Here is a 15,851-nt window from a genome sequence, read left to right as displayed (position 1 = left end):
GGACAATCTTCAAAAATACTAAACGTCCAGTTAATTCAGAAAACAACAGAAAATAACAGGTATGCACTAAGCAACATGTTTGATCCCCTAATATGCGAAATCATTATCTCAGAAGAAAATGGGAAACTACTCAAAACTACATTTATTTATAAAACTAAACCATTGTGTATTTGCCTCCTAAACCCACAATAATATATCTCAAACAGCAGAATTAAAGCCTATTTTCAAAAGTGAGCGTATTTTCTCTTTGCTTTGCAATAGCTGCACCAGGTGTTTCACATTTACCCGGGTTACTACAGCAGCTTTTACTAAAACCCTATCCAGCTGAAGACCAGAGAGCAGCCTGACATAGTGTCTCAACAAGAATTTCCTAAGATAACTAATGAAACACCCGGAAAAAAAAGCAGAATTCAACTGGATCCTAACAGTATTCATTAATCGCTTAATATGGGATGAAGAGGAACAGGCTAGGTGGAAGTTCTTCAGAAAAGGAAACAGAGGTCTCTCCTGGGTCACGGGTTGAATTTAAGTCATCAGTGTCACCTGAGAAAGATGATTGTCACACCAGAGCATACAAACAGGAGTACAGCCTTTAATTACGTTACACAGTCTTCTCTCCTCCGCTGGATTACTGCTCCATTTTTGGGTATCTCGATTGAGGAAGCAGCCACCAGGTACAAAGCCCAGGGCAGGTCAAAGAACCTGGTCAGAGGTGCAGACAGAGCCCACAAAGAAGGATGGAGAGAACTGTTCCTGACTACTAGTAATCCTCACCTATGAAACATTGCTGGAACACTATTTCACACAGACGATGCTGGTTTCATAACATAACAGTGTAGCAGAGAGCCCATAATGCCAGGTTTCCCAGTGTCCTTGATAATTTTGCCAGTTATTTCATGAAGCAGCTGAAACTTTTAGTCACTCCCAGCAGCGACCCAATGCGACAGCTGAAGAAATGCCTGAACTTCTATTCATTTTGCAAACTGACTGAAAATTTTAGGTTTTTGTCAAAACTACTCCTTTCACAATATGTGCAAAGCTACTGGTAACATTTATTTATTCCTCCACTGCTGCACATTCACCACATCAAAAATGTACAGCTCCTGTGGGATGACTCCAGCAACAGGGTCAGCCAATACTTAGTATCTTCACAAATGATACTGTGGTCCCGGAGTAACAGGAATGAAGGGATCGTGGAGAAAGAGAATGAAAAAAAGTGCACTTCTGCATGTGCTGGATGTACTTTTTATACTTATAGGGACACCACACCTCAAAGATGGCAATTTTAACACAAAGAGTGACTATAGTTCAAGAAACAGAGGGTGTGAGAGAAAATGGAGAAAATAGAGAGCCTACTGTAGCAGACTAGTATAAGCTATTATGAAAACATGTATTCACATGGGAACATAATAGAGCAGTAAGTAAACCAAGTAGTTGGTGTGTTGCACAGAAAAGAAGTAAAATCTTCTGTTTGCCAGTCTCTTGAGGTGCCGCTGGTGTCCTCTCTGCTGAACCTTCTTTCCAAATAGCCATTAATTGACTAGCAGTGAGGCCTGAGAAGCTGCAGCAGAGACCAATCATGTTTATAAATAGCAAACTGTTATGTACTCTGCACAGTCTCTTATTAGCTTGACAGCATTTTCATGGGACTGAGGAATGTCTCACCCACAGACATTGAGATAAGGACAGTTCTGAGAGCAGCCATTAGGTGCTTGAGCTCAGATGGTGCAATGAACCCTTTGCTGTCCACATAACTCCTGCATGAAAACACCAGTTAATATGCAAAATTGCTGCCATAAAATATAAAGCCATTTGTCACCATGGCAGATAACTGAAGTAGCAGACCACCTTGTAGGATCAAAAATTTCTCAAGTTGAAGCAAGCCTTGATGTTGTTCTGAAATCAAACCTTCAGTTTGCCTTTCCATGTGAGAGCCCTGTCATGTGGCTATCTGGTTGAAGTTATTTGAAAGACATCTAAAACAATCCCATGGGAATTAATTTACCTCTTTTGACAGGTAGGCATCCTTGATAACTCTCTCTCATGCTGCTTCTCTGAATGTTTCTTCAGGTTTTCTCTAGAAACATTACGCATGGGCAGAAACAGCAGGCATCTCTCCTGCATCGCCGTGAAAACTAGCTGTGTTACACTTCAAATTTGCTGCTTGAGTTTCGACTATCCCAATCCGTACGGACACAAATGGTATACTGGTCCCAAACATTATTTCAGTCAATCCACACTCTACAACCGTATGAAAGACCTGCTTCTGTATCTGTGCAAAGACTGAAAAAGACTTGACCACTGTTCCCTTCGGCATGAAATGATTTTGAATTGATGTCACCCTCCCCACATGCTTAGGTATGAGCAACAGTTTCAAAGCACTCTTGATGTTTTATACATTTCTGTAGCTCATAGCACCTTCTCAGGGGAGGGGGGAAGATGCTACAAGCTGTACAACTTGTCTAAAAATAACCCAAACAAAAAACTTTGTATGACAAACCTCCACCATCTTTTAATAACCTGACTCATTGCCAGTTGCAATCTGTGGCTGATGCAATGTCATACAATTCGTTTACATTTTTCCTAGTAGTCTTGTTGCAAACCCAGCCATGTTTGTTACCGCGTTACGAGCACCACCACAAGAAAATGATGCCCAAAAACGTTGCCATGACCTTCATCAGAAGTATAGCAGTTCAATGGGCTCTAATGATTGCTGGGAATGACTATAGCAGAAGCATTTTGCATTTCAAACCAACCTAGAAACAAAAGTATTGCATCTTCACAGCTGGGCTTTTTACCCTTATACAAATCATCCTTTGTGGGATACATACCATTTCAATACTGTTTCACAAGTCAAATAACAGCTAGTCACTAAATATTGTTGACTCTTACAGTCATAAACTGTTCTGAAAATACGAAATGTAATTTCATACCAGTTGCGTGGCTATGTGGGGGCTCTGTAGTATCCACCTAGTTTTGTTTTGTTTTGTTTTTAACTGCTTGATACAGCTGCTGCTGCTTGGATCTTGAATCATCTGAAGTTATCACCAAAAGGTATCACCGTACAGCTTTCTAACATCCAACAGGAAGTCATAATTGTATTTTGGTGCACCCAAACTGGAAAATCTCTTACAAACACACTAATTTACCACTTACTATAATGAACTAATCCTATTCATTCAGCAGTACAACATGCTGATGAAAAATCAAGCCAGAAGGAACTGTGGCATCCGTTCACTCAGATCAAATACAATTCCTTCTCATATTGGCTGTGAGAAGACTGAAAATCATATTTTTATTAGGCTTATTCCTCTGATCCCTCCTAATTCCATCAGCTGCACTTGGCAGTGAAACTGCGTTAGTTGTAATGTTACTATTGTCCTTAAATGTTGTTGTTCGCGCTTTTTTCCGAATAAGCTACCTGTCCATACCTGACATTGAAAATCTGATAAGGTTCACTACAGTCAAAGCAGCTACGCTCTTTAAATTTCCAAGACTCATGCAAATATTAAGGCAGCACAAAGATTTAACGGAGTTGAGACCTGATGGATCCACCTTCCTTTCAGGGAAATAGCTCCTCCAAGCTCTTTACAGGCATGGGAACTGCTGCACGTGCCAAGAACTATTTTCTTCTTCTGTTAGCTTGCAAAGATATTTACATTGTCCTAGCTGTATCTTTGCTCCCAGCTGAACTGTGTGTGGTGGAAAACAGGTAATCCTTGTTTGGTAACGTAAAAATTAATGACTGTATTTATTCCCAGCCTGCTTCTTATCACTTTACAGTTCCAACACTTCTTAAATGAGAATGAATGGTTCCCAAAGAACATACAATTCAGAAAACATTTTTGCTGTCCAATTAGTTTCTGAAATATATCCTTATATTAAGGTATGTTACAGAGCCAGGTCCTTACTTTAAAGGCCTAACAGCATTACCACCGCTAAGTATTCACTTGCCATACTTACTCCTCCTAGAATGCTTTTAACAGCTTCCTCGTTGCTAGATACACCCCACAACAACGTGCACACTGCTGCACCCATTTCTGTGCAATACTCTGCTTGCTGCAGGAGCTGCTGCTTGGCCTCATTCAGCTGCTGGCGGAGGTTTAGTTTCTCCTGAAACAGCGTAAGGAAATTTTGGTTACGCTTCATGTCAGCCAAATCACGTTTCCAGGCTAAGGGACAGAACAAGAAACAACATTATGGCCATACATGAAATGGGGGCGGGGCAAACTCACAGCAGCTGCAGATAGATATAGCTCAGGAGAGAAGGTATGTAAGTAGTACGAACACCGTGGAGGCTAACAGTAACCAGAGGCCTGTCCACAAGGTCAGGCCAAGTGACCCACCGAGTCTAAGCGGCACCTAGAGAAGTCTGATAGCGGACTCTACTCCTCCCTAAGCAAATAGCTACACGTCTCTTCAAGAGAGAAGGGATTTCAGCATCAGAGGTCAGCCTTTCCAGACACCTTACAAAAGATACTGGAAACGTCTTTTAGGAAGGCAGGGAGGGTTGTTTCGTTTTTCAAAATAGACTTCTGCCTTAGCCAACGTAGTAGAGTTGCTGGATATCTAGGATAACTACTGTTGTCTTCCAACTTTTTCTGTTGGCATATTCCTGATCAGCAGTTGCAAAGTAAGACAGAGACCCTGGAAAAACACGCCTAAGGTTGGAAGTTTGGATGGCCTTTCATATCAAGAAAGCCTGAGCACCATCATGCATCTACCACCTAAATGAGCTGCTCAGTGGTCCTTGCCACAAAACGTACAGAGAGAACAGAGCAATCCGACACGACCAGGACACAAATTCAATTTGGCAGGACTTTTTTTCCAATCACATGCGAAACTGGCCAGAATACCACGAGATTAGGTATGATTCGAGGTCTCACTGGCTTCCTACCAACTGCCACAGGGGTAGCGAAGCTACTGCACTTCTCGGTTTAGAGCTAGTGTGGACAGCGAGATGACGGCAGGGATACCACCGTCCGTGGCCTCTCAGGGCCAGGGGGAGGCTCCCTGATAACTCTGAGTGGGGTGGTATCAGACAAGTGTTGTAGGGAAACATAAAGGCCGATCAAGAAAATTACGCTAACTCAAGTATTAAAAGACTCATCGATCACACAATGTCAAAAGAACAGAAGGATCTTGCTCTGCCCAGTTTGTGCACGTGGGATTTTCAGATTCACTGCGAAAAGCACCCTCCTCGGCCCACTCTCCCCTGTGTGTTTAGCTATCAGGATGAAGTCTGGCAAAATGAGAAAGAATCTTTTCTGTGTCAATTCTGAAGGCAAGTAAACAGTACAACACTTTTACTTTTCAATGTAATTTTAGGGGTTCGCCTCAATGTTTTGTCTTGAGGGTTTGGAAACAATAGAAACGTAAACTCATCTGAAAATTTATGTAACGTGGTATCAACCAGTACAAAGCTGCTTGTACTCCATTTGTCATCAACTACCTACCTAGCCTTCTGTATCGCACCTGACAGCCTGATTTGCATTGCTTTATCACGCTGCTAATGGAACACACAGGCTAGGATTTCCAAAATTCAAATCAAATTTATCAAGCAGATTTCTGTGCATATTTACTCCCTGGAGTCTCTTTCACCTTAGAGATTACTATATGCAAAAGACTGACACTTGCTGCTGATTCCCTAGGCTTAGAAGTCCAAAGAAGAGTCTCTTATTTCTTAATACATTTTTGATTTTTAAGCAAGTTGGACAAATTTTACCTTTTACATAATTCACTGTCAGACCTATCAGCTTTTCTGCCACCATGTGCATCAGGCATCTTCCTGTCTAACCCCTACATTGTACCCGTCTTTATTTTCTGCGCTGTCCTTGTCTTAGGAAAATATATCTTTTAATACATTTTATTTGCATTTTGTGTTTGGATGCTAATACTGAAGAGTAAGACATAAAACTCCATAATAACAATGCTAGATCCCCCAACAAGGACGCAAAGACAGCACAAGAAATTATCAAAAGCAACATCAGAACAGAAGTATGAAGCACGGAAAACAAAATAATACATTCAAGAGCCAGGAAAATAAACAGAAAAGCAAATAACCAAGCTGGAAGAAACACCCCTGAGAGTTCACATCACGAAGCAACCACTGAGCTATGCAACACCACCATCTTCAGGAAAGGGTCAAGGCACAAGAATATAGTGGTGCTTTAAATATGTAACTATGAAAAGACAGACAAAGACCACATTAGCCAGGAATAATGTACACTTCAAGTTTTGCTCAGGTTCAGAAAGCAAAGTAATTCCCTAATGAGTGATATAGCACTGCACAGAAATTTTGGAATGCAAAATGTTGATTTATGATCCCCTAAGAAAAGGACACTGCTCATCTAGAAAATGCATTTATGTTTGTTTCAGTGCATCATTTCTTTCTCGTTCAGAAGATAAGGATGTAGAAAATAATTCAGAAACTATATGCAAGGATGCCTATAGAAGAACAGCAACCAAATGAAAAACACTGTGCAAAGTGATTAACAGGAACAAAAATCACACACATACACACATCATCTTCTTTTAACCCAAAGAGCTAAAGGATTTCACAACGTACAGAAGCATAATCCACTCGAATACACCTTTGTGGCATGTAACAGAAGCCATTTAGACAATCAGTGTATACTGCACAACGGCAAAGATACGAAGAGAAGAGCTTTGATCAGGAACACCAAGACAACAACTACTTTCAGTGAACTACCCATGCTTTAAGTAAAACTTTCACCCAAAAGAAATCACAAACGTAAGCCACCTGTTATGAATAAAGGGTGGGACCCTCTTCATTGATATCTACATCAGCAACATTAAATCTTACAGAGATTTCATCCTGGATGCTTATAGCGCTAAAGGCCTGGGTGCACAGCAAAACTGAATGAGTACCTCTTGCCGAACTGCAGTAGCTATCCCAGAAGATACTTATTTTGAAGCAAGGAATATCCACATCGACAACTACTCCATCATACTTTACATTCATACCAAACTTCATTCCAGAATGACCTGCCCATGCAGATGTGCCCTAAAACTGCATATCTGAACTCTTCAGTTATTCCTTTTCAAAAATGAAATCATTTGTGTAGATTTGCCTGTCTTCGTGCAGATGCTAACTCTAGAACCCCAACAAAGAGAGCTTCTGCTGACTACTGAAAGATAGATACCAGTTCCAGGGAAATGAACTTTTGCAGCACATAATCACAACTGATTCTCACACCTCTGCCGAAAATTAAGCCGCTAGTCTGTGTGATCCTATTTGAAGCCCAACGACTTCACTGAAGACCCACAGTCTGAGAAGTCACGGTCTTCGATATTCCTTCATTGTTAAGAATCTCCTCTCTCATAATCACTAAACACAATATTGACAGAGCAAAAGGAGCCCTGTAACTGTTCTTTGACTCACAGCTGTACATGGCAATTGGATCAATAGGTGCATTAAGACAGACTATTAAAACTAAACAAAGGTACACAGCTTACAGCAAGCCAAAGGAGCAGCTGGCTTCCTTTTGTACACTGCATTGCTTACAGTACGTTCTATTGTCCTTTTTGACAATACATTATAGTTCTATTAAATTCAAAAGAACTGATTCTGCAAAGGACGTTTTGATGCCAGCTTCACCACAATCTTCCCAAATACCCAAGTTTTACTTCAACATGTTAATATAAACAAAATGCTAATGGTTGATTTTTAGCTTTACATAGACCAAAATGAATCCGGCCAAGAAGCCCATAATGCAATGCCATACAATGGCACTTCACACAGAATGGAAGTTCAGAGAGATCTATGCAGTTATGTAAGAGTTATGTACGTAAGTGGGAGACAGACTTGACAGTTGTACGTCTATTTGTACACATGGAATACATTTGAGTACTGTGTGGTATTATATTTTGTCTAGTTATTGACCCTTTTGCTCTAGAAATACCAAGGGAAAAAAATATCAGTTATGAACTTATAGGTAAGCAATTTACTTATCACCTGACTATATGAATAGAAATCTCAGACTGTTTTTCAGGCTAAGGATGTGCTTTGTAACACGAACAAGAAAAACTGATCATTACAGCTTTTGTTATTAAAACTCAAGCATCCAGCAATTATGTCAGATACCAATACTCTGACAGCAAATCTACCTTCTTCTCTTTCATGCAATCTGCCTGAGCTGTTTCCAGACGGGCTCTGAAGTGTTCACAATCCATTTTCAGCTGCTCTATTTCCTCCTCCTTTTTCTCCATGTCTGTGATGGGACAAATCAGATAAACGAAGTAATAAGTTATGACCACAGGCTTGCACTAAAGAAAAAAGAATCCACGAAGTGCAACTCTAATGAGGTGCTTTAACTAATTGCTTGTGTTAGATCACCTCCTCGTGGCTAAACTGGTATATCGCAATTTGCCACATTTCAACGGTTCTTATAAGAAACTAAATGAACATCATGTTTCTGACTTAAAACGGGGAAAGACTGAAAGGATCAGATCCAGCTGTTAAATACTGTGTGCCGATAAGATACTGTTCTGGAACTGAGCTCCAGATCCTCAGGGATTTTAAGAAATTTACTCAATTTCCTACTTTGTTTGTTTTCATGATGCTTTTTGTGTCTGGTATCTTTAAAATTCAGTGAGTACAGTGAAAAAATCTAAGAAAAAAAATACCAAGATCCGTCAAAAATTGAGTGTTTCAATATAAAATGTACAAATTATATGAAGAGTAAGAATGAAGTGCATCTACTCAAAACATTTTATTTTTTAATATAATTTAAATTAATGTTTAAAAGTATACGACATTATGAACTATTTAAAGATTATGTCCATTACAAGCAAATTTTACGGTTCTTTTAAAAATGTAATGATCAGAAATACATTCCAATTTAGATACTTTATTTTAGTGAACAGAAATAGAAGTATTGTATTTCACAATCATGATGTCTGTTTCAAAAAATTCACTTTGAAGGGTATTTTTAACAACTGTTGTGTATTATATTTTACTTTAAAAACCACAGTTCTGGATGCTTAGTATTTATTCTGAAAAAAAGGAAAGACATTTAAGTAATTCCAAAAAGTAATGTCCAAATAGCATCTACTGTAATTTTGATTAGCTTAAAAAACAAGTTACACCCCACTTCCAGTGCCATACCCTGATCATGAGAGTATGGTCTACGGCTTAACATACTTCAAATACTTCTCCTTACATGTGGTCAATATTTTTGAATGTATTTACCAAACCGCATATCAAATTCAATCACAAAAAGAATACACTATTAAAAAACACCAGTCCTTATTATCCAAAGATTAGATATAATAATCCTTATTATCCTCGGAGTCTGGCATTTTATTCAGTGATTCTACATTATTTGGAAATAAATTCCTTTCTTTTTCGGTCCTAGTTGACAAAATGTTATCATCTCAAATATATACACACTGCTCTGAGTAGCAGGTATGAAAGAAGATAATCGAGTCACAAACAGCTTTTCTAAAGAGGTGAAATGTATTGCCACTCAGCCCTTGTGTGATTCTAAGCCATCAACACCAACACTTTTTAACAGAAACCAAAGAAGTAAGGCAAGGGCCCACTCCTAGGAAACACGTATGTCCCAGGGCATGCCCTCCGAGCATTCAGTTCTTTTCAACCCACAACCCACAGGAAAAGGGGGAAATGGATTCATTGAGTTTTTGAGGAATAACTCTGGTCACTGGCAGGAAGCTTACTTTCCTTCCATCAAGCAAAGAAAATTCAGTCCCATGCACCTATTACTATGTAGGTGTGAGTCTTAAGTACTTGACAGAAAGAAGTCTTGAGCACGAGAAGGGCATGTTCTGCTTATCAATAGCAGACTGAGAACCTGTTTATCCTTGCCAGTTAAGTACATTCAGTGAAAATCTCTCTCACTGCAAGGAAACAAGCTCTCCTGAATGAGAAGAATCACTTCCAGCCTTTGAGAGGATGGCTCCACCCTGAATCCAGCATCAGTGCAGCCAGCAGACACATAAAGATGCCACATCCTTCGCTGTCAGACTTCAAAGGTCCTGGAACCAAAACTGAGCTGGGAGAAGGGGAATAATATTAACTACTAAGTGTTAATGCAATGTTACCTATATATATATATATATTTTTTTTTTTAAGCCCTTCAGATAAAAGAAGGATGCGTCAACCTCCTTTAAGGCATCATGATGTTTTATGTCAAGGGGAAAAAAAAAAAAAAAAGGGTAATATTGGAAGATGCTGACCTACTTCTAGCTGTGCCTTATTCGTGGCAACTCCCCCTGTATGCCCAGTCAGCTCTCCCAGCCGTGCACACCTTTGCTCTGAAGGGAATTCAAGGTCACATGCACCAGACCCAACATCTGACAGCCTCTTCACACACAGCAGCAGAATGAGCAGCATTTTGCTGACACCGAAGGCTGTAGCTGTGCTGCTCACTCCTGTGTACCACAGTCCTGAGCAGCACACAGGGGAGCGCGACAAGGTCTCTCACTGCCTGCAAGGCCGAGACCCTGGTAAGAAAGCTCCTTCCCGCTTGACACCAAAATCTCGAGGCTCAGTCTACCTCCGCCAAGTGAAGTAGCAGCTTCCACTGTCAACTTGGATGAGCAAAAAAGTATGAAATTGCCATTTCCTTACGCACACAGGAAATACACAACCCTACCACTGCAGCAGTAAATCAGACTCTGGGAAGAAGTGTCATTTGCTCCCAAGATAGACAGCAGGCTTGAAGACAGAACAAGGCATTGGGCACAACGAAAGAAGAGGAGGCCCTCAGGCATGAGGTAGACTCAGTCTCATCCAGACTATAGGTCACATCAGGAGATTTTCTGGACCAGAGATCTAATCTCAAAGCTCTGGGAGGTGGAGAACGAGTATAATTACTACGAACATCAGCAAGTAATGGAATTCCAATTCTACTAATTCAAATGCTAGATCAATGTTAAACGCTATTTTTAACATTTCCCCAGTAGACAGAGTTCCACTAAACATACATATAATAATATAGAAAATTTGTTGAAGCTATTTTTCTAAGATTCCAGGAGCCAAACACTCCTCCTGAGGAGGGTAGCAAGAACAAAACAGACCTTTCTTTTTGAAATGAACAATTACCCTGGCAAAAGCCTTAGTGAAGATCCGGACACAAGCCCAAAAAGCAGCTGTTGGTTGCATTGACTGTCACCAGCTCAGATCTCATATATCACTTATGGGATGCTCCCACAGCAAAGGTGTGTCCTACGGACCTAGGTGTACAAGTGAAACAATCACAGATTTCAAGTTTTCTCAAAGCTATTCAAGACTCCATCAGTCTCACAACTGAATGGGCGAGACATGTTGAAAGCCTCCAACTATAATCTGCACTTCTTGAGGAGCATGAGAACCTGCTAACCACTTTGTGTTTACAGTACGTAGAAAACTGCAACAGCAGAGATGTACAAATTGCCGATTAGGCTTCTGTAAGAAGAACATGAAAAAACATCTCTAGTAGCTGCCGGACCCCTGTAAGCCTCAGATGCCAACACCAAGAGCCTGTGTTTAGCAAACAGCACCAGAGAGCTCACCATTCTGAGACTGAAAGTGATTGTGTCCCTGTCCAACCTTTTGTGAACTGAATGCTCCAAAGCCTCCTTTCAGTCTGCCCTATTGCATGCTGCAGTGGTAGGAGCACACTGGAGCAGCAAAAATCACCACTTGATTTGTGCCGCTGTAGGGGCAAACAATGGCAAGAGCCTGAATAAATATTCAGACGACCTCATTAACTGCAAGAGGAATCTCCACTGCAGGGATATATTCAAGGGAGTTCAAAGGCTGACTCAGCTTCAGGTACTCCTCCAAAAGACCCAGAGAATGCTGACCAGCTAGGAGAACATTTGAAGGAGTCTTAAAATCCCCATGTCGATGCCACAAACCTGCTGCTGGAAGGCCCTAAGAGTGTCTCCTTGATGCCTGGCACAAGGAGCGTAAGAAGGACCAGTGAGAGAAATCTTGAGACTGAGCACTGATAAAAGTAGGTAAGGCAAGGATCTGACTAGGTCAGGATCTCAAACACTTAATGAAACTGGAAACAGTCCTCAATGCTTGCAATAGCATAAAGAGAACATTTCCAGATCCCACATCACTTCTTGTGACACAGAGGACGTCTTGACTGGCAGCAGGAGAGGTGGTAGAGTCTTCTCATCTCTGGTAGGATTTGCTGGTGCGGAAAAATCTTTCTGAAGAGTGGGTCATTGAGGCAGCTGGACGTTCTGCCCCAATATATTACCTGGTGCCGGAGACAGGCCTTGAGGCTCTTACTTTCTTAGTTAGCTGTTGCAAATTAATTTTCAATTGATCATGTGGTATTCTAGAAGAGATACACTCTCCATAATCTGTGTCAGTGCTTGTCCCACGTGGTTTCAGACAAAACCTATTCCTAGGAGAACAGGTGAATTGTACTGCTGCATCTAAGCTACAGGCTAGCGATGGAGGTGACTCTGATTTGGTCCTGATGGCATGTTGGAGTGGTGCAATTGTTGAAAAAAATAACACAGAGAATCATAACATTGACAAATTAGACTTTGGCCATGGCAGTAAAAAGACCTTTATAACAAAGAGTCTTCAACATAATTTATTATGAATATTTATGGCAATAAAAGCGTACAAGCTAAAAACCAAGACAGGCTAAACACAACAATATTATCTCTTCCTTTAAATTTAAATTTTTACCCACAGCTATCTACCACTTTTTTTTTTTTTTTTTTTGCTGTGGATCTAAAGCGACATTTTGAAGAACAGTATGCTTCCGTCTTTTCTCCAAGAGGAATCCCTTTTTTCCTGGCACAGCTTCCCTTACTGCCTGAACTAAGTATCTTTTCATCCACAGTAAAATATTTTCAAAGATTAATTTGACATGTCTAATTATTAGTAATGTAGGTTTTAATTTTCTTCATTATAAACACATTAATTTAACGAAGCAGTCAATGAACATCACAGTTTAATCAGGAATACACAAACTCCACAACTATTCATAAGGGCACGACAGTTTGTTCTAAGTAGTTTTGGCAGAAACTGTAAGAGCTTATAACATGGTACTACTCACTTGATTCAATAGCATCCAGTTTCTGGAATGTCCCCAGGATATCCCCATTTATTATTTTGGGTAAGAAATCCCGCAATTGCATAACCTCAGTTGTCAGCCTTTCCAAATCCCTCCTTCTAACTTTAACAAATTCCTCTTTTGTCTCAGCCTTCTGAAATAAAAAACAAAACAAACAACCAACGACCAACCAAAGACACTGTTACAGCCTTGCAGTGCTTTTCTGCTTGAATCCCTTCTCTCAGTCAAAAATATTCCTCTGTACTACATCATTTCAGAAACTGATAACCTTTTTAAAAGAGAACTATCCAGTAATAACGAAATCCAAAGCCTCTGAGATGGACTCTTTGACTGTACTCTAATTTTTGCCATTCTGGCCTAAAGCAAATCATATTACCTTTCTGCATCTGTTTCTTCATCTAAAATGTGTGCAATTTGCCTCAGAATGCTGTAAAAACTAACATTCACATTTTAAAATGTGAGCAGCTATGGATATGCCAAGTTATTGTTTTGAGACCGTTGTAAAGGATATGATAACACAGTTTTTTAATTCACTCAAATATTTGCAAGATCTTCAGTCACCTTGATAAATTACAACAGCTCTTTTAGAGGAAATTGTATTATTTCAAAAGAATTCATCTTTTGTGAGGAGCAAAAAATATTTGCAACTATTTGCAACCCAATCCGACATAAAAGTAATTTAATCCCGAGTTAAGACAAAAAATGTTTACTAATTTCCTCTTCTGCCAAGCCATTGCTGTAAAATAACTTTAATTCCACAGTCCAAGAGAATGCGCATCAACTTTAAAATTATAGAAAAATTTCTGTACCAAAAAACTCCTAAACTCCAATTTCTGATGTATTTACATGTGCACACTGCTGTATCTCAGAAAGGCTACAATATGCAGACAGACATAAAAGGTTTAACATCTTTTGCCTAAAACATTAATATGCTTTCACAAAGCAGAATTCTAACGTATCTTGGTACTGTTTCGCACTGCATCGAGAATGGTGCAGGAAAAAATGAGACCCTTTGTATATCACATCTTATTCCAGAGGGAAGAGGGTACTACAGATCAACATAAGAAACTGTCTCCTATAGGTACAAAACATGGCAGCCCCCCAGTCTTCTCGAGTCCAGCTGCACAGGACAAGTGGATGTCATTATCACTGGTACAGACAATGCTGCCCTGGCATTTCTATCCTTTCCAGCCATTTCCTACAGTTCTCTCTTTCTGCTTCCCTGCTTCCTCTGATTAAATATTTCCTTTCAGTTTTGCTTTCTACTCTCTTTCTTTCCCAGCTGTCTTTCAAACCCAGACAGCTGTAGGGACAGAACAGGCCAGTTTCAGCTCTCCTGTTCCAGAGGCATCAGAGCTGCAATAAAGGTATGGAAGACAGATTTTACCTTTAACTTGAATTGTATGCTCTAAGCTGCGCTTAGGGAGTGCTTACAGCAGCATTAGTGTGGCCAAGTACCACCACGTTACAAGATTCAAGAAAAATACAACTCCTTTAGGTCTCAAGGAAGTATGGAATAAATACATGGCAACAGGACTCTGTAGAATACCATCTGCATGTCAGTAAACAGGAAGAACAGAGAGGAAACTCAGCATTGCTCAAAATTATGGGGCACTAATTTGTACAGGCATAAAAATAGCTCCACTCACTAGCAGAAGTTAAATTCAAATAAAATACTCTACTGAAGTACTGGGATTGAGGTATGAAATACACAACTAAGAGAAAATTCTCCTTTATAGTTCCCATTGTAAACACAGATCTTTGCAGTACTGCAGTTCCAATAGCCAAGTTTTATTTTCTCTGCTTAAGCAGCCACTCCACATCTCCCCCCACTACAACAGCATGTTAGAAGCAATACAGACACTGGAGAACTGCAGGTTTCTGTCCAGCCCCTTACAGTAACGGCAGGTGACTGGACGCAGGAAATCTGACTTCATTCCTTGCAGACCTCTTGCACAAGGGTTATTAGTTATGCACCTTAGCTCACAGCCTGCATCTGAATCCCCCTTCCCGGTATGGCAGGGGGCTGGATGGGGCAGAGCCCCCAGCTGGCCGTGAACACCCAGCAGAGAACCGCAACCAGCCCTTCCTCCACTCTCCACCAGCCCAGGGTGTCCACAGCCCCCAGACTCCCCCCTCACGAGGAGAAGGGTCCCCCACTCTCGTCCACCAGTGTATTCCGAGCCAAGGCCGCGGGCAGGAGCCCACCGAACAGACACCGCGGCCCCCCAGGGGCCGACCTCCTGCCTGCCTGGCACTGCCAGCTCCCCCAGTGCCAGCCCTGCCCTGCCTGGCACTCCCCGTCCCCCCGCGGAGCTCCGCTGCGCGGGCCCCGCCATCGCCCCCTCAGCACCCCGCGGGCAGCGCCCACCGCCACCCGGGCCGCCCCTCCGCCTCTTCCTCAGAGGAGCCGATCCCCGCGGCGGGGTCCCCCCACACCCCGTCCCCGGAGCGGGCGGGCGGGCCTGGGTCCGGGTCCGGGCCCAGCCCTACGCCCTCGGGCCGGGCGGGCCGCGCTGCGCTACCTGCGCGTCGCCAGCGAGGCCGGCGCGACGCCGCATCGCGCCCAGGGCCGCCGCCAGCCTCGTGGGAGGGAGTGAGGGCGGGAAGGGCGCGCCTCTGGCGTCACGCCGCGACACTGACCACGCCCCTCACGGTAGCCCCTCCCTCCCGGCGGAACCAGGGTCCGTCCCATCCCCGGCCCGGTGCCTTCCGGGGTACCGGGGTAGCCGCGGGCGCCTTGGGGCGGGCAGAGACGTGAGCCCGGCCCGACCCGGC

At 41.9% G+C, this 15,851-nt stretch overlaps 1 protein-coding gene across 1 annotated transcript in view; it reads right to left on the bottom strand.

The window, feature by feature from the left end:
- The window catches only part of HSF2BP (heat shock transcription factor 2 binding protein), a 33,602-nt gene extending 17,968 nt beyond the window's left edge, over positions 1 to 15,634 (bottom strand). The window contains exons 1-4 of the mRNA XM_086475490.1: positions 15,599 to 15,634; positions 13,056 to 13,206; positions 8,131 to 8,234; positions 3,964 to 4,113 (exon numbers count right to left, since the gene is read on the bottom strand). Coding sequence (XP_086331616.1) covers positions 3,964 to 4,113; positions 8,131 to 8,234; positions 13,056 to 13,206; positions 15,599 to 15,634 — 441 coding nt within the window. The remainder of the gene's footprint in view (positions 1 to 3,963; positions 4,114 to 8,130; positions 8,235 to 13,055; positions 13,207 to 15,598) is intronic.
- Between the last annotated feature and the right edge of the window lie 217 nt (positions 15,635 to 15,851).

Source organism: Leptosomus discolor, chromosome 1 (genome assembly GCF_034619465.1).
Source record: "Leptosomus discolor isolate bLepDis1 chromosome 1, bLepDis1.hap2, whole genome shotgun sequence".
NCBI lineage: Eukaryota > Metazoa > Chordata > Aves > Leptosomiformes > Leptosomidae > Leptosomus > Leptosomus discolor.
The sequence above is the reverse complement of the archived record's forward strand: the minus strand, read 5'-3'. Positions and strand labels throughout refer to the sequence as shown.